The following is a 27,312-nucleotide window of genomic DNA, read 5'->3' as shown; positions in this document are numbered from 1 at the left end:
TCATCTTAGCTACAAGATTAAAAGTGTCTTGATAATCAACACCTTAAGTTTGTTTGTACCATTTTGCCACAAGTCTTGCCTTGTACCTTTTAAGCTATCGACTTTATACTTAATGGTATAAATCCATTGTACCCCCTGGTCTTGCATCCTTTTGGTCAATCCACTATCTCCCAAGTCTTGTTTTTCTCTAATGCTCTCATATCTTCTTTCATAACCTCTTTCCATGGTTCCAAGCATAGCATCCTTGTACCTTTTCCTAATTTTGTTTCCAGTTCCTTGTTGACTAGATTTGGTTCCAAGTTGTGGTTGGCCAATGGAATTTCCAACACATTTCCCTTGTATGTAGAGGCTTGTTACAGTAGTCACACCAAAGCTTGTCCTTGTCTCCATGTTTCCCCTAGACATAATTCAGGTCAATGACAACCTATATATTTACAAGATCACTGCCGTTTAGGAATAGAATGCATACAAGGAAAGGTACAAAATTATAGAGAATGAGATTTCCAAAGACTAGTGAGATTTCCTATGACAGAATTTCAACAAAAACGTTATGAGTATTCCCTGCAAGTACTTTAAGTAACTGAGTGTGAGAGTCCTATGAATCAAGAGAATGGTTCAAATTTTTTTTATTTTTTTATTTTTTTTATCGTCATGAATTTTTTCTGTATAAATAAATCCAACTATATTTTTGAAACCCCTTTTGTATTAAGTTCTACCAAAAAATTTTCAAAAGCTCAAGGCCCTTGTAATGCCTTAGGGATCTAGCTCATCTTTTGGAAAAAGCCACCTTCCCATGAGTTGGCTTAAGAATCTAACTGAAATTCACCCTAACTAGACTAAAAGATTTTCCATCTCTCTAAAAATGAGTATATCTCCATTTTGATACAAACCACCTAATAATAAAGGGTGAATCATCCTCCCAAATGACATTAGTGAGGTTTATACAGAAGGCTTCCTTCAGATCTTTGAGGTGCAACATTATAGAATTTCCTTGCACACCTGCCTAAATGCATAAGAGCCACCTTCACTCTAGCCTAATTTGAGTCACTTGTTGAATAGGGTACCTGTCAAAGTTCCCCTAGATTTTACTAGGATTTGTTTTACTATTCTTTTGATACAAGTAATTATCTCATTCTGCATATAATATATACTGTGCCTATGAGAGATATATAAGAAAAAAGGAAGTTTGGAACGTTTTTATTTAAAAATAAAACAGCAAGAAAAGTTTCAAATTTCAAGTAGTGCAGTCTGTTTAGATGGTTGGTTGAGCAAAGTTTTTGGTCTATAAAGAGCATGGGGCTGTTCTTGAACTTGGATTCCTTGATTGGCTTAGTAGACAACAGATTGGTTGGCTAGGTGATGTGCCTAATTGTTAGAGGCTTTTGTAGGGGATTTTATGCCTCTCTATGTAACTCTTTTTGGGGTCCTTTGTTCAATAATCTTGGCTTCTGTCGCTTACCCATTTTTTTTTTTAATATTCATTGTCTTTTGTTGCTTACTATTTTCACTTCATCCACAATCTGCTCTATTCTTTTTCCTTGAAGGTTCACTCATCATTCTTTCTTGTTTGGAATTAAAAGTACAAAAAATAGTAGTTTAGAACAATATAGAAAAACCAAGGGAACTTATTAGAAAGAAAAGAGATATAAAAGAAACTTATTCAAATGAAAAGGCAATTCATTGGAGATGATTGATTCTTATTAGGGCTTAAAATCAATTTAGACAAGAGTACTCTCTTTGGTAATAACACTAGTTAGGATTTGATCTCTAAGTTTGCTTCTATGCTTGAATGTGAAGTCTCAGATTGGCTTGTACCTTACCTTGGTAATTTAACATGGCATCAAGGTTAGAGGTCCCTAGTTTGAGTCTCTTGTGGATCCCACACATGAAGGAGGATTTTAGCATGATATACATTTTAGGAAAGTAGGTTGTCTATACTAATTTTTGAATGTCATTGTTATATATATATATAAGAATAAATACATAAGTTCTAAAAGGATATAATTAAAAATGATGAGTTTGGATGCGTGCTGAGTTTACCATCAAATTTGGAGGTTTCAACACTAGTTTAGATTTCACTTTGTTGTCTTTAAATTGGAAACTTTTTTTTTGGCTTCTTTAAGAAGATTAAAAATGATGGGTATGGAAGTCCTGTTGTGAATATGGAAATGAAAATAAAGTTGCTGCATTTGTCCAGGTGAACAATGAGTAGCACTGTAAAGGAGAATATTTGCATAAGATGTTTTGGTGATATGAAGAGGTAAAAAACTCAGTCTCGTATAAGAAGTGAAAATAGAGCAAAAAATGTTGTCAATATTGCAGCATATGGATGATGAACTCAACTCTTAGGGTTTGACACAGGAAATCAGACTAGTTCAAGAACATTAACGTTCTGGAGAGCTTGATTCTCTTGTTGAAATAACCACTAAGAGTCTTGACCACCTTATCGAAGTCACATCCCCTTTAAATGCACTTCCAACCACTATGAAGAGCTCCCAAAATTTTTCCCTCTGACCAATGCCTAGAACACCTAAAGTTCTGCAGCTGAAATGCCTGGCAGTGCTCACTACATAGATTCTTGAAGTACAGTTGGAGAACTTTACAATCCCTAAACTCTAGAAAACTAGATAGTATCAGTCATAAACCTCCATGGCAGTACAAGAAAAGCTGGGCCTGTTGCAAGGTCTGGACCTTTCTCAGGAAAATCTACGTGTTTCAAACAATCATTAAATCCTGACTGGCTCAGTAACCTTCTAATTACCCTCACCAAGTCTGAGGCAAAGAACAAAAGGGAAATCCCTCCAAAGAAGACCTACAGGAAAAAAAGGAAAAAAAAAAAAAGGAAGGAAGAAAGAAAGAAAGAAAGAAAGAAAAGAAAAGAAAAAATTTCTTCCAAAAGGAGGTGGTATCCCTATTCCCTTTGCTCTTTGCTCTTTGCATTTTTCTTATAAAACCAACTTGAGCCTTGCAGGGTCATTAATTGGCACCATGCCCAGTGTCCAAGTTCTTAGTCAGCCTCCAAATCTCTACTTGATGTGCTGCACTCTGCCCCTTCACTTTTGTTAGGATGAATTTATGTGAAAAAGTGGTTCAGGTTAGAGCCTATATAAAAAAAATTAACTGTTGATTGTTCTGGAATGTCTTTTTAGGTCCCTTCTCACAAAGGATTCTGCTGACTCTCGAGGAAAAACATCTCCCTTATGAAATGAAGTTGGTAGATTTGACTAACAAGCCAGAATGGTAATTATGGTGTTCCTTTTTTTTTTTTTTTGTTTTTTACATGCAATTATCACCTTATTAACCATATGAAGGTTTTCTTCTTGTTGTTTTTTTTTATAAGCTAGGTTCTTAAAAATCAGTCCAGGCGGTACAGTTCCTGTTATGAAACTTGATGAAAAATGGATAGCCGACTCAGATGTGATTGCTCAGTCCTTGGAAGAAAAGTACCCAGATCCCCCTTTGGGAACCCCACCTGAGAAGGCTTCAGTGTATGTCTTTTCAGTTACTTGTTGCTATGAAATCTTTTTAGACATGAAAGTTTTCAACTTATAGATGGACATAAAAAAGGTTGGGTGCCTACAGGCCTGTCCTATTATAAGAAATAAAAGATTTAGCATTTCAAATTATCTTGGAGCATCTAACTCATTTCAAATTTGGTCAGAACTATGGGTAGCTTGGTTAGATATGGTGTTCAAAGATGACTTGATAATGCAACTTTCTTTTCGTTTTTTCCCTTTATATATGTTTTCTTCTCCTTTTCCATACCACCACCTCTTTTTTCTCAGTTATTAATTGTTTTTATATTATGATGATGATCCATAAGTCAACACAACTTCATTCTAATGGAACTTCTATACTGACTTCCTTCTGGTTCAATATTGTGTTTGAAGCACATAGGCCTATATGATAGATTCTGATGTCACAACATTAGTTTCCGCTTTTAGTTCGACTGTCAATTGTCCTTTGCTACTCATGTTCTCTGGTTTATCATCCAACCCAATTCCATCCAAACCTTATGCGCACCCTTGTCCCACCTCCTACCTTCATACTCGATCTATAAAAATGAAAACCTGGGGAAACCTATGCCTATGTATCACATCTTTTTTACTCTTCTTCTTTTATAAGATGTTGGTGCCTATCTACAGCCTCAACATTATATTGAAGCATCCTCATTCATTTTCGTCCATTTGTTTAATACTGAACCTGTGTTCTATCATATCAACACAGGCACCTTTGAGTTTTGGGATTGGGACCACAAAAAGATGTAATAATCTAAAAATAATCATGGTGAGAAGAACAACTTAGATTTCATCCAGTCAGTTTTTTAGTGAAACTAAGAATAACAACCCCCAATCATTTCCCTCATCTTGGTATTTACACATAATGGCCTTGTTAACTGGTTTTATCATCTGAGCAAAAGAAAAGTTGGCTGACATATTTTAATGGGCCTCAAATTTTTTGTCAATTGCTTCTCTTTGGGCTTTTTGTTCCAAGGTTTTTAAGGGGACTCCCCTTAACGTGTTACAACTTGATTGGTTAGCGGTGTGTAATTCCAATGGGTTGGTCTAACTTAGAGAGTTTGCTTGTTTTTACTTTGTATTTTCTTGTGTTTGTTTCCTTGTAGTTTAGTTTTTTTGTGATGGGAGGATTCCTCATCTCAATATGAGATCCTGGTCTTGAGGTGTCATGATTTGTTGGGATAAAAGGTCTTTGGAGATGTTGGGGGTGGAAGAGGGCCAGTTTTCCATTTCCTGTAGATTCAGGAATGAGGGTGATGGTGCAATCTGGGTCTTCACGGGGGTTTATGGGCCTTTCTCCAGAGAAGATAGGGAGTGCTTATGGGAGGAGCCGTGGTGCTTAGGAGGAGATTTCAACACAACGCTATACCAAGCTGAAAGAAATAGAACTGGGAGAATTACTTCAGCTATGAGGAGGTTTGCCCAGATCATAGATGAATTAGGGCTAGTGGATATTCCATTGCAAGGGGGTTCCTTCACTTGGAGTGGGGGGCTTAATAATCAATCGCGGGCCAGGTTGGACAGATTTCTAGCGACTCCTAGTTGGCTAGATCAATACAGTAGGGTTCTTCAAAGAAGACTGCCTCGTCCAACATCGGATCATTTCCCAATTCTGCTAGAGGGTGGAGGGATAAGGAGAGGCCCGTCCCCTTTCAAATTTGAAAATATGTGGCTCAAAGCTGAAGGGTTCAAAGAGCTGATAGAGGGGTGGTGGCAAGGGATAGTGGTTAGAGGCAGACCGAGTTACAAATTAGCGACTAAGCTGAAGGGGTTGAAACAAAGTTTAAAAACATGGAATAAGGAGGTTTTTGGAAGATTGGAGAAAAACAAAGCTGAAGCCCTTCAGCAAGTGGAGCGGTGGGATTCAGTGGAAGAAGAGAGGAACTTAACAGAGGAGGAGCTAGGTCAAAAAAAGGAAGCTAAGGAGAGTTATGCAAAGTGGGTGTCGATGGAAGAAGTGCACTGGAGACAACTTTCTAGGGAACTATGGTTAAGGGAAGGGGATAGGAACACGGGGATTTTTCACCGCATGGCCAATGCCCATAGGAGAGTCAATGCCATGGCTAAAATTAAGATAAATGGGGTGAGGTTCACAGAGGAACAAGATATGAGGGAATGAATAGCAAATGCGTATCAGCAGCTCCTTTCGGAAAATCCGGGCTGGAAGGCGGATATAGGGAGTCTCTTATTGAAACAGATCAGTCCCTCAGAAGCGGATGGCATTGAGGTTCCTTTCTCTGAGACTGAAATCTACGCAGCATTAATGGGGATGAATGGGGACAAAGCCCCGGGCCCGGACGGATTCACAGTGGCCTTTTGGCAAAATAGTTGGGAGATTGTCAAGGAGGACATTTTGGATTTATTCAAGGAGTTCCATGAACAGAACTCTTTCATTAAGAGCCTGAATCATACCTTTTTGGTGCTGATTCTGAAGAAAGGGGGGGTGGAGGACTTAGGTGATTACAGGCCAATCAGCTTGCTTGGGGGCCTTTATAAATTATTGGCTAAGGTGCTGGCCAATAGGCTTAAAAAAGTTATAGGAAATGTCATATCTTCTGATCAGAATGCTTTCATCAAAGGGAAACAGATTCTTGATGGTTCCCTAATCGCAAATGAGGTAATAGATTCTTGGCAAAAAAGGGGAGAGAAAGGTATAGTTTGTAAATTGGACATTGAGAAGGCGTATGATAGCATCAATTGGCAATTCTTGCTAAAGGTCATGCAAAAGATGGGTTTTGGGTCAAAATGGATAGGATGGATGTGGATTTGTATCTCCACTGTCAAATATTCAGTGCTGGTGAACGGGGTCCCAACTGGGTTTTTCTCAAGCACAAAAGGGTTAAGGCAAGGGGACCCCCTTTCCCCCTACTTATTTATCATGGGTATGGAAGTCCTAAGTGTGCTCATCACAAGGGCCGTTGAAGAGGGATTCATCCATGGCTGCAGGATATGGAGAGGAAGAGAGCAAGCTATTAATATTACTCATCTTCTGTTTGCGGACGACACAATTGTTTTTTGCGAAGCTAAGAAAGAGGCTTTATTACATTTGGGTTGGATTCTTTTTTGGTTTGAAGCAGCTTCAGGTTTAAAGATTAACTTGGACAAAAGTATGGTAATTCCGGTAGGGGAGGTGGAAGGGGTGCTGGAAATGGCGGCTGAAATTGGGTGCAGAGTGGGGCAGCTGCCAACTGTCTATTTGGGGCTGCCCCTTGGGGCGCCAAATAGGGCCTCTTCCGTTTGGGATGGGGTGGAGGAGAGAATGAGGAGAAGGCTTGCCCTTTGGAAACGTCAATATTTATCCAAAGGAGGGAGAATTACTCTTATAAAGAGTACGCTGTCCAGCATCCCCTTGTATCAAATGTCGGTTTTCCGTATGCCTAAGTCAGTGGCAAGAAGAATTGAAAAGCTTCAAAGAGACTTTTTGTGGGGTGGAGCCAATGGGGGGAACAAGGTTCACCTTGTCAGATGGGAGGTGGTGTGCGCGGATAAAGAAAAGGGAGGGCTGGGTCTAAGGAAAATTACTCTCTTGAACAAAGCTCTCCTAGGCAAATGGATTTGGAGATTTGCGCGTGCTAAGGAGGAGCTTTGGAAAAAAGTGCTTGAGGCTAAGTATGGGAAAGAGGAGCTTGGGTGGAGGACAAGGAAGGCAAATGGGGCGTTTGGAGTTGGAGTTTGGAAGGAGATTCTGAAGGAGTCCACTTGGTGTTGGGAAAATATGGGGTTCAAGGTGGGAAAAGGCAACAGAATAAGGTTTTGGACTGACCTTTGGTGTGGTAACAATGTGTTGTCCCAAGGCTTCCCGAACCTTTTCTCCATGGTTGTCCATAGGAATGTCACAGTGGAGGAATGTTGGGATCAGAATGTGGGTCAAGGAGGATGGAATTTAAGGCTGTTAAGGGATTTGAATGATTGGGAGTTGGGCTTGGTGGGCAATCTCTTAGTTGAGTTGAGGGATTATAGTGTAAATTTGGAAGACGATTCGGTTTTTTGGAAGAAAGGTGAGGACGGGCTGTTTAAAGTCAAGAAATCGTATAATGTGTTGGTAAATTCTCAAGGACTGGATTTTCCTCATAGCAATGTTTGGGTGGACAAAGTCCCAACCAAAATTGCCTTTTTTGCTTGGGAAGCTACTTGGGGGAAGGTTCTCACTTTGGATAGGCTGCAGAGAAGAGGGTGGCAATTACCTAATCGGTGTTTTTTGTGTGGGTGCGAAGAGGAAATGATCAATCATATATTAATACATTGTACAGTGGCAAAAGGGTTGTGGAACATCATTCTTGCGTTGTGTGGTGTACAGTGGGTCTTTCCAAATTCTGTAAAGGAGGTTCTTAGTAGTTGGAAAGGCTCTTTTGTGGGGAGAAAAAGGAAAAAAGTGTGGAAGTCCATCCTGTTATTCATTTTCTGGACTATATGGAAGGAGAGGAACATACTAGCTTTTAAGGGGGGTGTGTTGGCTTATCAGAATTTAAAAACTTCACTTGTATACATTTTTTGGGGATGGGCTAAAGTGTACATTGATATGGAGTCGAAGTCCCTAATAGGTTTCTTGGAGTGGTTAGCCTCCAAATAGGGTTTGGGTCGTGTTGTTTTTTGTTTGAGGGGATGGTAGTCTCGTATACTTCCTGTATGCCTTGAGGCTATTTGCCTTTTTATATATTTCGTTTGCTTATCAAAAAAAAAAATTTGTTTTTATCAAAAAAAAAATATATGAGATCCTGGTCTTTATCTCCTTCAGGACTTTTCACAGTCAAATATTTCTTTCTTACTTTATCTCAATATTCTGATTCGCCTCCAGTTTTCCCTACTAAGTTCGTCTGGAATTCTCAAGTCCCCTTAAAAGTCAAGTCCTTTGTCTGGTTGGTGGCTCACAAGAAGGTTAATACTAATGACTTGCTATAGTTGAGAAGACCCTACAAAGCACTTTGTCCCGACATTTGTAAGTTGTGCATGAAGTGTGGAGAAATAGTAGATCACCTTTTTCTCTATTGCTCTTTGACTATGGGGTTGTGGCAAAGATTATTTCAATTAACAAAGATGGATTGGGTCCCCCCAAGGAGCATCTCTGACATGTTATCTACTAATTTTAATGGTTTTGGATCTTCTAAGAGAGGGATTGTTTTATGGCAAGACGCATGCATTGCTTTAATGTGGGTGGTGTGGCGGGAAAGAAATGCAAGGATTTTTTAGGATGAAGTAAGGAATTCAGAGTATCTTTGGGATTCTATTCGTTTTTTAGCTTCTCTTTGGGGTTTTTGTTCTAAGGTTTTTAAGGGGATACCTCTTAACGTGTTACAACTTGATTGGTTAGCGGTGTGTAATCCCAATGGGTTGGTCTAACTAGAGTGTTTGCTTGTTTTTTCTTTTTATTTTCTTATATTTGATTACTTGTAATCTTGTTTTTCTATGGTGGGAGGATTTCTCATCCTTCTCTTGTACTTCCTTTTTATCAATATATTCCTTTGTCGTTTCTTATCAAAAAAAAAAAAAAAAAAAGGATTCCTCATCCTTCTCTTGTACTTCTTTTTATATCAATATATCCCTTTGTCGTTTCCTATCAAAAAAAAAATATATACATATATTCAAAGACATGACCTTTTGCCAAATAAGGCTTTGATACCATGTTAGACAACTAATTTTCTTAAAAGCTTAAACTTGTAGGATTTGAGCCCATAATGTATATCTTGCAGTCTAACAGAATCAAATTTAAAAATGGAAGCAGAAACAGTATTTTTGCAGCTGGTATCTATTTGGATATGGGCTCTACAACTGAAGGAAAAGGAGTTATGTTGGTACCCTTATAAATTTAGATTACTAAGGATTTTTTGTTTTTTAAATTTTATTGATGGTGGAAACCACTTTGAGCCTTAATGCTCATTTTTTGACTGTTGGTTTTTTGTTTTTGTTTTTGTGTTTGTTTTTTGTTTCTTTTATTTTTTTAATCTTTTATTTATTTTTCATTTTTAAATTTCTTTTACCCTTGTTGACTGTAACTTGCATAAGTCTCATGTGCTTTGGTTCCATCCTTCCAGTGTGTTTTCATATATCTATTTATTTATTACCTCAACATCTCTCTCTCTCTCTTTTCTTTTCTTTTTTCCTAATGATATTATTTTTTTCAATATCTCCTCGATGGTAAATTTTCCATATCCCATTTTCTAATTTTATAATTAAATTCCAAATTTGTGGTAGTTTGAGTTTATGTACTACAATTTTTATCTTATATATTCAACTTTTTCCTGTAGTGGGTCTAAGATCTTCCCTGCATTTATTGGTTTCCTTAAAAGCAAAGACCCCAGTGATGGGACAGAGCAGACATTACTGAACGAGCTAGCTTCTTTTGATGATTATATAAAAGAAAATGTGAGTCTTCTACTTCATTTATTTTTTCAGTTTCAATGGTGAGATAAGGCTATCAATTACTTATAATGATAATTGTTGTTGCTTTTAACTTATTCAGCCTCCCATGATTTGAGCAATGATATTGGAAAAATGAAAGTCAAACTTGAGGAATGACATTTTCAAAATCATGTTGTTTAATATTGCAGGGTTTTAGACTAGACTGAATGTTCTTGAATATCATTTTAACTTGCCTTAAAAATTCGTTAACATGACTTCACCAAATTAAATTTATTGGAATCATATATTTTATTTTTAGTTTGTAGGCAAAGTTTCAATCAATGTTTTTTGTGGAAATAAGTACGTTTACTTATTCAATGGAGACATTGTACCTAGAGTCACTGCTATTTGTACATATTATCAAAGTCGTGTATTTCTGCATTTTTTGGGTCTGAAAATCTGGAGTGGAGTGTGTTCTTGTTTACGTTTTTTTCTTACTGCAGTGGCTTGGAAGGATATGGGAAATAATACGTGGATAATGATGCTCACCTATGTGTGCATATGAGATCCTTGAAATTTTGTTGGGACTAGTACTGCCACCCAATTATCACCTACTCACCACCACCACCACCACCATGGAGGCCACCACATCAATGTCACCATTTTCACACTTGCTGCCATCCCCACCATCACAACACCATTGTTGCTAGTCCCAAAACCACCAATATGTTGTGGCCCTGCCGCCAAAATCACCATCACCACCCCCATTCTTCCCTTACAATGTTCTAGCTTGGCCACTAAAATCACTACCAATACCTCCTCTACAACCACCACTATGATCAAACCATCACCACATACTCCCACCTCTAAGACCATCGGCATTACAACCATTGGTGATGCTTATAGAATCAAACCGGTCACTGCACTAAAAAACCTACCCAAGTCATGATTCATTGGTCAAACTAGTGGTTCAACTGCAATCGAATTGTGATATCAGCATGATATCATAAATATATAATTTATATATTATTAAAATAAAAATAATTAATTATATATAAATAAAATATTTAAAAGTGATATATTATTAAAATAAAAATAAATGTAATAAATTATATATAACCAAATTACTTAAAAGATATTTGATTTTTTATCTTTAAATCAGGATAAGGATAAGATATAAAGATATTGATATTTTAAATTTTGTTAATATATTAATATTTCTAATTTTATTAAATAATAAAATTAAAGGTTAAGAAAATATATATTTATTATCTTATAGATAAATATGGATAAATATTTATATTTGTTTCAAAGTTTTTAAAAACTTATTTTGTTAATATGAGTCATAATATTATTAAAAACAATAACCTAACCCAATGTTTGGAACCCTCCTTTTTATATCCAACAACCTACGTTCAAGTCCGCCTCACCACAACACATTATTTGGGTTCAAGTCTGCCTCACCAAGATGTATTTGTTTAAAACAACACAATCTGATTCTCTCAGAACCAGTTTGGCTTGTCGGTTTGGTGATTGGACCATTGGTTCAGCTGGTTTAATGCTAGTTTAACTCCATAAAAACCAATTAGTGGACCAAATTGAGGAGATGACCAATTTGAGGTTCGATTGGTTGGACCAGCCAGTCCAGTCTAATTTTCAAAACATCGACCATAATGTTGCCACCAGACCTACCATCTCTGTGACCACTACAACCATTCCTATCAATTATATTACCATTAACACTACCCTTACTAAACACCCATCCAACATCACTCCAATTATCAAAAAAATCCTTTTTTCTTATCTCTCTCTCTCTCTCTCTCTCTGTGGCTTACGTGTGGGGGTTTCACAGTCCAATTGGGGACATTACTGCTTTCTCCTCCTTCCCTTTCTCTTTTTCTATCTCTCTTCCCTGCAGATCTCTCTCTGGCTTTGGGAGTAGGGATTGGCAATTCTATATAGGCAAGACTGCCTCACAACCCCCGCCAAATGGCTTGGGGGTGGGGGATTGGCAGTCCAATAGGTGACATTACTGATTTCTCCTCCTCCTCCTCTTCTTCAATTGCATTATGTTTTTAAATTAAAAATTGTTTCTGAATCGTGAACATCATGGAAAGAATATCATTCCACACTATTTGATGTGCATAAATCCACAACTTAAAATGAATTTAAAGACTACGCAATAACAGTGGAATGCTTTGTTTCCATAAAATGATTTCACCATGTGAATGTGCAAACCTTTTTAATGCAATGTGCTCTTATTTGAGTTGTTCGTTGACATGTGTACAAAAAGACTGCATTTGCTTGTTTTATAATCTCTCTCCAACCTTCTTGAAAACTTGATTTTCTCTTGTGCTTAAAGGGCCCTTTTATCAATGGGAAAGACATATCTGCTGTTGACTTGTCTCTTGGACCAAAACTATACCATCTAGAGATTGCTTTGGGGCATTACAAGAAGTGGACGGTTCCAGATTCTCTTCCCTTTGTGAAGTCTTACATGAAGGTATGTCTACAAGCCAAACATATTAGATGTTCATCTTGCTGTATGAGTACTATATTTAGCAGCATATGGAAAATATCTCAACTGTGTTGAATATAGAAAATAAACACTTTTCCCATGCATAATCATGTTTGAATGCACTACTCAAACAATGCTGGGAATGCTGTTTACTCATATTATTACTACTAAGTACTAACAACTACTTCAGCAGAGTATTACTACTTTTGGAGGTTGATCATAATTTATTTTTTCAGTGCCTTCAGAATCAGTCTCCAGCATTACTCTCTCATGTGCTACACAGGATTATCTCCATATCCCTGTAGGAAATTGATGTAGAAGATCCTTTGTACTATGATTCAGTTGGCCAATGCATTCTTTTTGCCTTCAAAGGAAATTGATATAGATTATTTTGGCCTGTCTTAAAGGACCCAAACTTAAGAATAGAACCATAACATGCAGAAAACAGAAATGGAGAAATATGGAATTAACCAGCTTGGCAAATTGAACAAAGGGGGGAAATTTCATGAAAAGATGTAGAACTTGAACCAGTTTTCTTCATCGGAAACTTGTACTATTCACAGAACAAGGCTTGGTGGAGTTGCATTGTCAGAGGAGAATGAAATCCCACTTCACATACAAGCAAGCTTGAAATAGAAATTGCATTCAAAATCTTTCATTCCTACATGGTAGTAGGGTGACTGTTTAAGATTTGTATTGTATTGGAGAAAGGAAATAATTTTCAATTAAAGATGTTAAATTGAACAACAAAATCTACAAATAGAAAGTAACTTTAATTTTTTTCTATCTCAAACCAGAAAGTGGGCTAATTGAGGGGCCATTGCATTGCATATTTTCAATTATGGAAATATCAATGGGTTTTAGAAACCTGGAGTGGGCCTTATCAACTATTCATCTTAATCTGAATTAAAGTGCTTAGTTATGAACTTATCTCATGTTTGCTTCAGCTAGTCCAATACATTTTCTCTAAGTTAATGTAGACCTGTGAATAGTCCATTTTGTTCTAGTTTAGATTGATGAAAAAGGAAATTCTAACATGCTGATGAAGTTACCATGAATTAATCTACAATGTAATTTCCTTTACTAGGGTCAGGTGAGGTGCTGAAGGATCATTTGGTCCATCAGCCTGTGGTTTCTAGTTCCAAACTGGCAAGAAGATAGGTGTAGATAGTATTGTTTCAGAGAACAGTCTTAGTCAACAAATGGCTGCAGAAGTTTCTCTCTTCTTTTTTCCCCTTTTTAAAGGAAGAAAACTTTATTTAGATATGAAGAAAGAACAGTGAAGGATGAGATATCCTTCTATGAGAAAACAGAATACAGCCAAGAGAGAGAGAAAGAGAGATAATAATAGCTGATATATAAAACTTCAGTCTAAAGATCCAAAATAGTCGAGGAGGGCAGATATCCTCAATAAAAATCTCCAAAGACCCAGCTCACCTCTTAGTAAACCCATCATCCACATAATTGACTGGTCTAGGTGTACGCATAAATGAAAATTCAATGTCATGAACAGGAGCAGAATCCTCCTCATCCAATGCATGGGCCACTATAGACCTCTGCCTCTCAAAGAAGGCCCTGAAGGTCTCTACACCCAGGTCAGCAGCCATGCTTCAAACTTTTTTGTTGAGAGAGAGAGAGAGAAAGGAGAAAAACCTTATTCTCATTCATATGTTTTCTACTTACAATTGAGAGATATATATATACAAGGCTAGGAGTCCTAACTACCATACATGTTAAGATAATATACTATAAATACATTATATTCAACACTCCCCCTCAAGCTGGAGCATATACGTCATATGCACCAAGCTTGTTACAAATATATTTAATCCTAGGACCTCTGAGAGATTTAGTGAAGATATCTGCTAGTTGATCATTTGAATTAACAAAACTTGTAGCAACACATCCTGATGCGATCTTCTCTCTAATGAAATGACAGTCAACTTCAATATGTTTGGTCCTTTCATGAAAGACTGGATTGGATGCAATATGTAATGCGGCCTAGTTATCACAGATGAGTTTCATCTGTTCATCCTTTCCAAATCTCAACTCCTGAAGAAGATGTCTCAACCATATGAGTTCACATGTTGCCAAAGCCATAGCTCGATACTCGGCTTCAGCGCTAGATCTGGCCACTACATCTTGTTTCTTACTCTTCCAAGATATTAGATTACCTCCAATAAAAACACAGTACCCTGAAGTGGAACGTCTATCTGTGGGTGAGCCAGCCCAATCTGCATCTGTGTAACCAACAACTTGAGTATGACCTCTGTTCTCGTACAATACACCTTGGCCTGGTGTACTTTTGATATATCGAAGAATACGGATTACGGCATCCCAATGGCTATCACATGGTGACTGTAGGAATTGACTAATAACACTCACAGGAAAAGAAATGTCTGGACGAGTAATGGTGAGATAGTTCAATTTACCTACGAGCCGTCGATATCTCCCAGGGTCTCCTAAAGGCTCCCCCTGTCCTGGTACAAGTTTGACATTCGGATCCATAGGTGTGTCTACCGGTTTACAGTCTAACATACCGGTTTCTTCCAGGATGTCTAAAGCATACTTCCTTTGGGAAAGGACCACACCAGAACTGGATTGAGCTATCTCAATTCCCAAGAAATACTTGAGTTTCCCCAAGTCTTTCGTCTGAAAGTGGGTAAAAAGATGTTGCTTTAGTTTCTGAATACCATCCTGATCACTGCCTGTAATGACGATGTCGTCCACATAAACAACCAGATAAATACACTGCCCCAAGGAGTTATGATGATAAAAAACTGAATGGTCTGCTGTACTGCAAAGCATGCCAAACTCTTGAACAACAGAACTAAAACGGCTAAACCATGCTCGAGGAGATTGTTTCAAGCCATATAGAGAACGGCGTAGCCTGCACACTAAACCAGACTCCCCCTGAGCAACAAAACCAGGAGGTTGCTCCATATAAACTTCCTCGGCAAGATCACCATGAAGGAATGCATTTTTAATATCCAACTGATAAAGAGGCCAAGAACACATAGCAGCCATGGAGAGAAGCAAGCGGACAGAAGCAATCTTGGCAACAGGGGAGAAAATGTCACCATAATCAGAACCATAAACTTGAGTATAGCCTTTAGCAACTAAGCGGGCCTTAAGGCGATCAACCTGACCATCAAGACCAACCTTAACGGCATAGACCCAACGACAACCAACTGTAGATTTACCAGAGGGTAAAACAACAAGATCCCAAGTGCCATTAGAGTGCAGAGCAGCCATTTCATCTACCATTGCCTGTCGCCAGCCTGGATGGGAAAGAGTTTCACGGGTGCTCTTTGGAAGAGAAACAGAGGATATAGCAGAAACAAAAGCAGAATAGGGTGAAGATAAGCGATGATAACTCAAAAAATTGTAAATAGGATGAGGATTACGAGTAGAGCGAGTACCTTTCCGAATAGCAATGGGTAAGTCATTAGGAGAAGGCAGAGCCGGGGCAGGTGAAGCCGAAGGGATAGGAAGTGAGTCAGCAGGTGCCTCAGGAAAAGGGAGAGGAGCAACGACACGAGGGCGACGATGATAAACCTGAAGTGGTCGAGGGGGCATAGCATCAGGTGGGGAGACAATGGGAATGGGCAAAACTTCAGAAACAGGAAGAGACTCAGAAGTGGTGGAAAAAAATGGTGAGTCCTCAAAGAAGGTGACATCAGCGGAGATAAAGTATCTATGAGTCTCAAGGGAATAACAACGATAACCCTTCTGAAGTCTGGCATATCCCAAGAAGAGGCACTTCATGGCTTTGGCGGAAAGCTTGTCCTGTCCAGGAGTGAGAATATGAACAAAGCAAGTACAACCAAAGACACGAGGAGGAAGGAAATAAAGTGGTTGGTCAGGGAAGAGAAGGGAGTGAGGAATCTGATCGTGTAAGACAGAGGAGGGCATACGATTAATCAAATAACAAGCGGTAAGAACAGCGTCCCCCCAAAAACGAAAAGGAACGTGACTATGGAGGAGGAGAGTACGAGCTGTTTCAACAAGATGTCGATTCTTGCGTTCAGCTACCCCATTTTGTTGAGGAGTATGAGCACAAGAAGACTGATGAAGAATTCCATGATGAGACATAAACGAAGTAAATTGGGCTGAAAAATATTCCCTGGCATTGTCACTGCGTAACACACGAATAGAAATATTGAACTGGGTTTGGATTTCAGTATAAAATTTCTGGAAAATAGAGAATAACTCAGCTCGATTTTTCATTAAAAATAACCAAGTACATCGAGAATAGTCATCAATGAAAGTGACAAAATACTGAAATCCTAAAGTAGACGCAGTCCGACAAGGACCCCAAACATCAGTGTGGACAAGCTCAAAAGGAGACTTTGCCCGATTATTCAAACGCTTTGGGAACGAGACATGAGTATGTTTCCCAAGCTGACATGACTCACACGGAAGCGACGACAAAGTGGAAAAACGAGGAACCATCTTCTGGAACTTGGAAAGACTAGGGTGGCCCAGACGATTGTGAATGAGGAGAGGAGCATCAGTGGAAATGCAAACTGCAGGAGATGAATCTGAGGTGAGGTGATAGAGTCCTTGAGACTCACGTCCTATGCCAATCGTCTTCCCCGTACTCCGGTCCTGCAAGGTCACAAATTTATCAGAAAAGGTAATAGAGCAATTAAGAGTACGAGTGATTTTGCTGATGGAAATAAGATTAAAAGGACATTCAGAAGTATAAAGGACAGAAGTGAGAGGTAGAGAAGGCAGAGGAAGGGCCAAACCAATACCTTTAGCCATAGTTTGAGAACCATTAGCTAAGGTAACAGTAGGTAAATCAGAGGTAGTAGTAATAGAGGAGAAAATATCCTTATTACCAGATAGGTGATCAGATGCTCCAGAATCTAGAATCCAGGGTCCAAGAGAAGATGTGTGGGTAAGGCAGGCAGAGACATTACCAGGCTGGGCAACAGAGGCAATAGAAGCCTGAGATGTCTGAGATGCGGAGGAGCTCGGAGGCTGAGGCAGCGGAGAATCAGAGGACTGGGCCATATGGGCAGTGCGAGGAGGTCTTCCATGTAACTGATAGCAACGATCGCGAGTGTGGCCAAGTTTATTGCAATAAGTGCAATGAGGACGTTGGCCTCTACCTCGGGTACCACTGCGTCCTCCTCGAGAGGTAGTTTGAGAAACTAACACAGAAGAATCTGAAGCGCTATCAGATAGCAAAGTCTGAGTGGACGAGATACGGAGGAGGCGAGCAAACACATCATCCAAGGACGGAACTGATGAACTTCCAAGAATCTGATCACGAATAGACTCAAGATCCGGACGGAGGCCAATAAGAGTAAGGACCATGAAGAACTTGTCAAGCTGTGTTTGTTGAGCCCCAACATCAGGAGTAAGAGGCATCACAGTCAAGAACTCCTCCTTAAGAGAGGCAATCTGACCAATATAAGTAGATAGATCCAAGTCCTGTTGGCTGAGATGGACAATAGCAGAAGCCACCTTATAAAGACGCTGGATATCATTCGTGTATAATCCTTTGGCCTAAGTCCAAAATTTAAAACAAGTTTTATAGGCCTGAAGATGAAGAAGAATCCTGGGATCAACCGATTGCCATAATACACTACATAACTGTGCATCTATCTTCCTCCACTGTACGCGGTCAACCTCAGGGATATCTGCCTCCGGGGTAACCAAGTGATCCTCATATCCTTGACCCATAAACCAAAGTTCAACAGAGGCAGACCAGGAGCGATAATTCTCACTGCCAACCAATTTCTCTGAGGTAATCATGGGAGATCCAGAGATAACAGAGGTAAAGATCTAATTTTTGGTGGTCATATTCACGTATTTGGATCGAAGAGAGCCCTAATACGGCTTCAGATTGCGGCGTGGCACCACCGAAAAAGGGAGACGGCCTCAGATCGCGACGTGGTACCACCAGAAGGGTAGAAGAACACTTCCCAAGGCACGTGCAGGGATTGGGGTGGAGAAAAAGTAGTCGGAACTTCGCCGGAAAGGCTGTTTGGAGGGCTGACGGAGACAAAAATCCCCAAAAGAGGTACGTGCAGGGCTCGGATTGGAGAACCAGGTAGGTAGGGATGCTGGTCGGCGTCAGGCGAGGCTGGAGGAGGAGGCGCGTCACCGGAAAAGGTCTCACGCGCCCTCACGCGCCGGCACATGAGATTCAGTCGCCGGTCGGAGAAGTGCGCATGGCCGGCGCGTGGAGGGTTTTCTGGCTCCGATGCTTTTGAAGAAGTGGGAGATCTCCTCCAGGCGCTCCTCTTGGTGTGGTCGGTGTCGGAAAAAGACGTCGCCGGAAAAATTCGCCGGAAAGTTCGCCGAAAAAGGTTGCCGACGTGGTGGAGATCCGACGGCGATGAGGTTGTCCGGAGTGGTTCGGGAAGAAAATGAGGGGACCGGAGTGAAACACGGTCACTAGACGGTTCGCCGGAATTGATTACACGGCTAAACCGGAAAAAAAATTAGGTTTTCTCCTTTGGCTCTGATACCATGTTGAGAGAGAGAGAGAGAAAGGAGAAAAACCTTATTCTCATTCATATGTTTTCTACTTACAATTGAGAGATATATATATACAAGGCTAGGAGTCCTAACTACCATACATGTTAAGATAATATACTATAAATACATTATATTCAACATTTTTCAATTAGCCAAAAACTCAGTATCAATGGTGAAACATGAACCAGAAATTTTAGATAAAATGTTCACTTTCCTCTATAATCTATGAATTACCTCATTTGGCATAAGGAACTGATGGCATATAATTCCCTTTCATCTTCAGTTACCCATGCTAGCAATGGCCTTGTCCAAATATATGTCAAAGGAATATTGAGAAGCCTCTTGATGACTCTTCCGAGATGCAAGAAATCAAACTTCATCCTATATAGCCTCCGTGCAACTAAACCTATTCTTACAAAGTCTTGTGGTCCTCTCCAGCCATAAAACCTAAATCCCTCAAGCATTGTAGGGCCTTACTTATTTTTCCTCTTCCAAAAACCCTTGATACAAAATTATCAGTCTACTGCAAATATCCTGATTAACATCCAAAGAATACTAACTGGTGAGAGAAGCCTTTACCACAGTACAAAATCAAGAAGGCAACAGAGAAAAATATGGTGAGCTGGTTCCCTAATAGCCATAGATGATAAATCACCTAATAGCTTCATAAAACTTATGGATTTGAAGCAGACCATTGGTATTTACCATCTTGAGGACCATTATCTTGTCAAAATTTGAATTTTTGAGAGGACCTTTGTTTTTCAATGAAGTTTAGCTGAATGGAAAGTGGTTGTGTTATCACTTGTAGAAGTTAAAAAGAAAGAGCTAGAAAGAGAAGAAACTTCTTCCAACAATGCTAATTAGGATAGGGAGTCAAATAAACTATTTCTGAAGAATGGACAATGGAAAATAGGTCATCAATTTCCCTATAATGAACATTTGTATGAAAATTGGAATTCCAGAAAAGAACAATACTTGAATCTGAGACAGCAGTGGAAATAAGAGCATTTCTCCCACTTAACATTCTAACTGAACAAAGAAATGTTGAGGGTTTGCTCCCCTACCAAAGATTGTGCTAGAAATGAATTTTTGAACGTTATCAGCAGCAAATCTGACAAGGAGGTGAAATGATGAAAGTTTTAGAGATGTGGGTTTCTGAGAAAATGATAAAAAATAAAAAATAAACCTTATTATATCGGCATCTCAACCATAGCTTTTCAAACTTGTGATCTATGTTGCATGGGTTCGGGTATGAGTGTCGAATGCGGATAAAGAAGGCTCTAGGTCTCATTTCTTATAAAAGTGCTTTTTGAGAGTTCCACCATGATGGATATAGTTTATGACTCAGCCATAGATAGAAAAGCGTGTTGAAGGAGATCACGTTATGTATTCGAATTAAGGGAGGGTCGTCGAACCTACTATGAATAGAGAAAACTTTCCCCATTGCACTCGCTTGCAGCCCAGGTCTTTTCATTCCTAATGTGGATGTTGTGGAATTCTCTATTGGTTCTCGTCCACTTACCGTTGACCTTGCCTCCCGCTACAGCAGTACCGCTGGCATGTAATAAGTTTCTGATCCAACTTCTCCTTCACCTAGGTGTATGATCCTTTATAACTCAAATTTTAGGATCTAGGCACTTGGCTAAAAAGGATCCAAAAATTGGGCACAGGCACTGGGATATGGCCTAATAAGTAAAAATCGATTAAAAATAAATTGGAGGTGTATCCTTGTTAAAAGGTCTCATCTTTTACCTCTAATCCTCTTTTTTTTTCCTCTTATCCCTAAATATTCTTACAAAAATTTACTTCTCAGCAAACTCTTTTATTCTATAGTGTAATTATTACTCCACAAGTTAAAAGAATGAAAGGATATTAATGAAAAAAATCAAACAGGCAAACCTAAAATAAAATAGGAGTGTCCGACAAGGATCCCATACCCACGTCGATGTCATGTCAACAGGTACATTGTGTAAAATTGAAGGATCCAAGCATCATAGCTTGTGCTAATAAGAGTATTAAAGAGATTGTGCTCATTGCAGGAATCTCCTAAGCCATTTGCCAATAAGGGTTGTATTTTTTGGAGTCTCCCTTTTCTAGACCTACCCCATCCCTTGAGTGTAGTAGATTTCCACATATTTTCCTAGTTCATGTAATGTCTTTTAGGATCCACTTCCCTAGAACATAGAAAATCATTTGTAATTGCCATACACAGTAAATTCAATCCTTGGATGTTCAATGAATAGTTTCTGTTGAAAGGTTTCTACCATTTTCATTCATCCTTGTATAGTCAAAACTTATTATTAGCATCTATATTCCTTCCCTATATAGCTTTATTGGAATTTGATTGTGGAATGCAACCGGTGTTGCCTTTGTTGAACTCTTCTTTTCCTAGAGCTCCAAAAATATAGACATAATTCTAGAATTGCAAACCTTAAGTATGTGTTTAATCTTGTATGTATGATATTTATTATTATTTTTTATTTGTTTGCCTTGATGTCATTATGACTTATTCTGTATGAATCATTGTCATTTTTGGAGTTAGTTCTTTGATCCTTTTATTTTTTGTCATGCATTTGAGTTACCTTGCTCCTCTTTCAGTTGGCAATCTAGATGTAGTTGGCTCCACTAGCCCCTACTTCTACCTCTAACTTGTCTGGCTATTCTTGGAGAGGCACCATCTTAGCTACCATTTGTTTTATTTTTTGAGGAGGGAAAAGTAGCCTTTTTAGAGATTCTTCTAAACATGTGGATTTATTAGGCTTACATAGATATTCTTATCTAATCTCTTAGGAGACATCTCATACACTCACACCTTAGATATTGGAAAGTGGTCTCATCTTCTTGTCTAATATGGAGATTTCTTCCATTGATCCATTGAACTTTTTTAAATTAACCTTTAGTGGTTGACTTTTTGGAAGTCTAACCTGATTATGTTGCCTTTTTCAAAATCATGGTGAAAGGTCTATTCTTATTCTTTCAAGACCTTTGTAAAAGGTGATAAAAAGGAGTTTTAGAGCCCTAATATTTGTTTGAAGGAAGCTTAAGCTAGAATGACCTTTGAACTCTGAAGAATTTCTGAACTCCTTTATTGATTTATTCGGTACACACCATACACATATATATACACAAATGACTGAATAAGAAAATATCTATCTAGCTTGATTCTCTCCTAAAAAATAGGAAACTGAATCCTAAGGAAATATCCTAAATGATCTCTCCTTTTTTATTCCTAAAATATTTTCCTAAATTAAAACCCTAACTTTGAATGTCGAATTTCAACACTCCCCCTCAAGCTGGAGAATATATATCACATAATCCCAGCTTGCAAGTTAAGTCTTCGAAGTTAGGCTTAGGTAAAGCTTTGGTGAGGATGTCTGCGGTTTGGTGCTTGGTAGGAATGTAGTTCAATTTAACCGTCTCACTAGTCACCTTTTCTGTGATGAAGTGTCTGTCAATCTCAACGTGCTTGGTCCTGTCATGATGCACAAGATTTTTTGCTATGCTTATAGCTGCCTGATTATCACACATCATCAGAATCGGAGATGAACTCGTTTGTCCCAGTTCACTAAGAACCCTTTTTATCCAAATCCCTTCACAAATTCCCTGTGCTAGAGCTCTATACTCAGCTTCTGCACTACTTCTGGTTACAACTGATTGCTTCTTACTCCTCCAGGTAACAAGATTTCCCCAGACAAAAGAACAGTATCCAGAAGTCGACCGCCTGTCAATGATGTTTCCTGCCCAATCCGCATCTGAGTATACTTCAGTGTCACGATTCTCTGTCTTTCTGAAGAATAGACCTTTTCCTGGTGTCATTTTTAAATATCTAAGAATCCTGTAGACTGCTCCCATGTGTTCCTCAGTGGGGTTGTGCATGAATTGACTTACAGCACTCACTGCAAAGCCAATATCTAGCCGAGTGTGTGAGAGATAAATCAAGCGCCCGACGAGTCGCTGATATCTCCCCCTGTCTACCGGTGTACTCTCTTTCTCGATACCAAGTTTCTTCTGACTATCCATAGGAGTATCAATTGGTTTGCATCCAAGCATACCGGTCTCCTTAAAAAGGTCGATTATGTATTTTCTTTGAGAGACTACAGTTCCCTTCCTTGATCTAGCCATTTCCATACCAAGGAAATATTTCAAATTTCCAAGGTCTTTAACTTCAAACTCTTCTGACAAATACTTCTTCAAATTCTGTAATTCCTCCATATCATTCCCAGATAGAATAATATCATCAACATAGACTATCAATATGGCCATTTTCCCGGCATGAGACTTCTTGACAAATAGAGTATGATCAGCCTGACCTTGTTTGTAGCCCAGCTTCAAGACTGCCTTTGTGAATCTATCAAACCAGGCCCGGGGAGATTGTTTAAGGCCGTACAAGGATTTTTGGAGTTTGCAAACCTGATTCTTTGCCATACTTTCTTCGAAACCAGGTGGTATTTCCATGTAGACTTCCTCTTCTAGGTCACCATTTAGAAACACATTTTTTATGTCCAGTTGTTGCAAGCACCAATCTTGATTGACAACCAATGAGAGAAGAATCTTGATAGTGTTCAGTTTTGCAACAGGAGCAAAAGTCTCCTGATAGTCTATCCCATAGGATTGTGTAAACCCTCTAGCTACCAAACGAGCCTTGAATCTCTCGAATGATCCATCTGCTTTGTATTTTATGGTGAAAATCCACTTGCACCCCACGGGCCTCTTCCCAACCGGAAAATCTGTGATATTCCATGTCCCATTCTTCTCAAGTGCATCAATCTCATCTTGTACTGCCTTCTTCCATTCTGAAATTTTGAATGCCTCTTGTATTGTGTTGGGAACCTGAGTATCATCAAGAGAAGTAGCAAATGCTCTGTAAGATGGTGATAGCCCTTCATACGTAACATAATTCCCAATTGGATGATCTGTACATCTCCTAACACCCTTCCTCAATGCAATCGACAGAGTAGAATCATCAATGCTGGGAATTGACACCTCTCCAACCCTATCCTCACCTATGTTCTCTTCAGGTAGACTTGAAATGGAGTCAATATATTGGCCACATGTTGGCTGTGATCCGTGCTCTAATTCCTGTCTTTTCCTCCTCCTGATGTATACTTGTAAGTTCTCATTAGCAAGTTGTGGGGCTATAGGTTGAATAGGCGTGGGAGACTGGATGGTCACGGGAGAAGGAACATTTGTGAGCTGGGCTGGCTGGACTGATGACGGCATGGGTGTGGACAACTCAGTGGGCGCGGATTGGGAAGGATTTGGTGACTCTGAGTGAGAAAAAGGTACAGCCTCAAGAAGAGACTCCTAAACTTGATGTTCATTCATGCTCTCCCCCTGAACATGAGATTTGGGATAGAAGAAGACATGTTCAAAGAAAGAGACATCCATGGTGGTGTAAAATCTTTTGCTGGTTGGAGAATAGCATTTGTACCCTTTTTGGGTTGGAGAATACCCTAGGAAAATGCGCTTATTGGCTCGAGGAGCAAATTTGCTACGATTTTGAGGATACACATGAACGAATGTCATGCAACCAAATACTTTGAGTGGCAAATTAGAAGAGGTTGCACGGGTGTGAGGGAATTTTTTTAAGAGAAGTTGACATGGGGATTGAAAGGTAAGCACTCTGGATGGCATACGGTTAATCAAATAGGTAGCTGTGAGAATGGCTTCCCCCCAAAAATAGTTTGGAACATTAGAGGAAAACATAAGGCACCGGGCAACCTCCAAAAGATGTCTATTCTTGCGTTTAGCCACCCCATTTTGTTGTGGGGTGTCAACGCAAGAACTTATGTGGATAATGCCGTGATTTTGAAGATAGGTACTGAGACTACTAGTAAAGTATTCCTTTGCATTATTTGACTTGAGGACCTGAATTTTGGAATTGAATTGATTTTGAACCATAAGATTGAAGGTTTGAAAAATGTGCCCGACCTTTGACTTTTCTTTCATAAGGAAAACCCATGTTACTCGTGTATGATCATCAATGAATGTCACAAGCCATCGAGTGCCAGAAACATTTTTTATCCGTGAGGGACCCCACACATCACTATGTACTAAAGAGAAAACAGTCGAAGGTTTGTATGGGATTTGAGGATATACTGTTCGAGTATGCTTTGCAAACTAACAAATTTCACAATGATAAGATGCTGGATTTTTATTGATAAATAATTTGGGAAACAATTTTGCAAGGTAAACAAAGCTAGGATGACCAAGGTGATAGTGTAACATTATAATCTCACTATCTTTATTAACCTTAGAATTTGACACAGAATTGAAAGACTCTAACAGACTCTGAGATTGTACGCAACTTGCTTGAGAGACTTGGTTTGAGAATCAGCCACATGGGAGGAGGTAGAGCCCGGAACACAGTTCAGCACTGCCAATCATCTTCCCCGATTTCAAGTCCTGAAAAACACACGAGTTTGGATAAAATTTAGTAACACATTGGAGATCACGGGCCAATTTGCTAATGGACAAAAAATTACAATCCAAGTTTGGAACATGGAGGACAGAGTCAAGATACAATTCTTCAGTAAGTTTTATGGAACTTGTCCCGACAATTTTTGACTTTGAACCATCAGCAATATGGACGGATGAATGACCATTACTTGGCTTGTAATTTTGAAGAATGGCAGCATCTCCTGTCATGTGATCAGAAGCACCTATGTGCACTATCCGCGGCTTCATTCCTCCTCGATTAGCAGTGAAGGCTGTCCTGGTAGTACTGCCATTGCCAACTTGGCTTAATAGTTTCTGTAGCATCTCCATCTGCTCTTTGTTGAATGGACTCGGCTCGGGAACAGATGTGCTCTCAGAGTTGGCAGCCACGTGTGCTCTGCCATCTCTATCAAACCGTGGCTTTGGTTTCCAATCAGCCGGTTTGCCATGAAGCTTCCAGCAAGCCTCCTTATAATGGCCTAGTTTCTTACAATAATCACACCAAGGCCTATCCCGTTTCTGACGATCTCCACCACTACTATTAAATGACCGAGCAGCAAGGGCAGAGGGATCCAATGTTGGGGCAGGTTGCTCTTTGGATCCCATCATCACTTTCTTTCTACTTTCTTCACGCCTAACCTCTGAAAAAGCCTCCCCGAGACTTGGTAGGGGTTTAATGCCCATGATTCAGCCTCTAACATCATCCAATTCCCTGTTTAGTCCTAGGAAAAACTTGAACAGTCTCTTTTGTTCCACAATCTGCCTGTATGTTGCTGCATCATCCGAACATTTCCATGAGTGAGTCTCGAATAAGTCAAGTTGTTGTCAATACCTTGTGAGTGTGTTGTAATACTGAGTAACTGACTGCTCTCCTTGGCGGAAGTCATGTAGGGCTGATTCAACTTGAAAAAGTTCTGAAGTATTTTCAGAACTTGAGTAAGTTTCTTTGGCTCCATCCCATATGTCCTTTGCAGTCCCAAACAGCAAGAAATTTTCACCTATGTCATTGTTCATGGAATTGATAAGCCATGACATGATCATGCTGTTTTCAATCTTCCACTTCCTAAAACCCGGTTCTGTAGTTTCTAGCATGGCTGCTTCTCCAGTGAGGTACTCATCCTTTCCTTTACCGCAAATGAACAGCAACACAGATTATGACCACTGTAAATAGTTATGGCCATTTAATTTGTGTCCTGTGATGAGAATAGGAGAGGAATCACTGCCACCAAGGTTTGGAATTTCAGAACTGCCCCTTGATTCAGGTGCCGTGATGCTGGATACTTGTGATGATGCCATTCCATATTTTGTCATGGAGATGAGGAAGACAGCCGAATATGGTTGCTGGAAATAGGGAAGAGGAGAAAACCAGAGATACCGGCCTGAGAGACAGTCGAATATGGTTGCTGGAAATAGGGAAGAGAAGAAAACCAGAGATACCGGCTTGAAAACAGGGACTGATGGCCGGAATGAGAGATGGCCAGAGAGAGAGATGGCTAGAGAGGTTTGGCTGGAATGAATGATGGCCTGAATAAGAGGCGGCCAGAAGGGATTAGGGTTTCAGAAAACTGGCTCTGATATCATGAAGAATTTTTGAACTCCTTTATTGATTTATTCGGTACACACCATACACATGTATATACATAAATGACTGAATAAGAAAATATCTATCTAGCTTGATTCTCTCCTAAAAAATAGGAAACTGAATCCTAAGGAAATATCCTAAATGATCTCCCCTTTTTTATTCCTAAAATACTTTCCTAAATTAAAACCCTAACTTTGAATGTCGAATTTCAACAAACTCTTATAAAGAGGATCTCTTCTATTGCTATCACGTGGTATGTAGAGGGTTTGTGGGTCCTTGGTATGTCAACCCTTTTTTTAATAATTTTTTTAAGAAATCAATTGAGCTATATAATTGTTTGTGTAGGTTCTTATCAATAGGAGGTTAACCACATGGTTGGGGGAGAGTGAAGTAGAGTGAGAGGCAAGAGGGGATTGAACAGT

General features: G+C 39.3%; 1 protein-coding gene across 1 annotated transcript in view; it reads left to right on the top strand.

The window, feature by feature from the left end:
- LOC100258402 (glutathione S-transferase DHAR3, chloroplastic) overlaps positions 1 to 27,312 on the top strand; it is a 52,865-nt gene that overhangs the window by 8,025 nt on the left and 17,528 nt on the right. Inside the window, exons 2-5 of the mRNA XM_002266070.5 lie at positions 3,150 to 3,240; positions 3,345 to 3,488; positions 9,761 to 9,878; positions 12,217 to 12,357. Of these exons, the coding sequence (XP_002266106.1) occupies positions 3,150 to 3,240; positions 3,345 to 3,488; positions 9,761 to 9,878; positions 12,217 to 12,357 (494 nt within the window). The remainder of the gene's footprint in view (positions 1 to 3,149; positions 3,241 to 3,344; positions 3,489 to 9,760; positions 9,879 to 12,216; positions 12,358 to 27,312) is intronic.

The sequence above is a fragment of the Vitis vinifera genome, chromosome 14 (genome assembly GCF_030704535.1).
Source record: "Vitis vinifera cultivar Pinot Noir 40024 chromosome 14, ASM3070453v1".
NCBI classification, from domain to species: Eukaryota; Viridiplantae; Streptophyta; class Magnoliopsida; order Vitales; family Vitaceae; genus Vitis; species Vitis vinifera.
The sequence above is the reverse complement of the archived record's forward strand: the minus strand, read 5'-3'. Positions and strand labels throughout refer to the sequence as shown.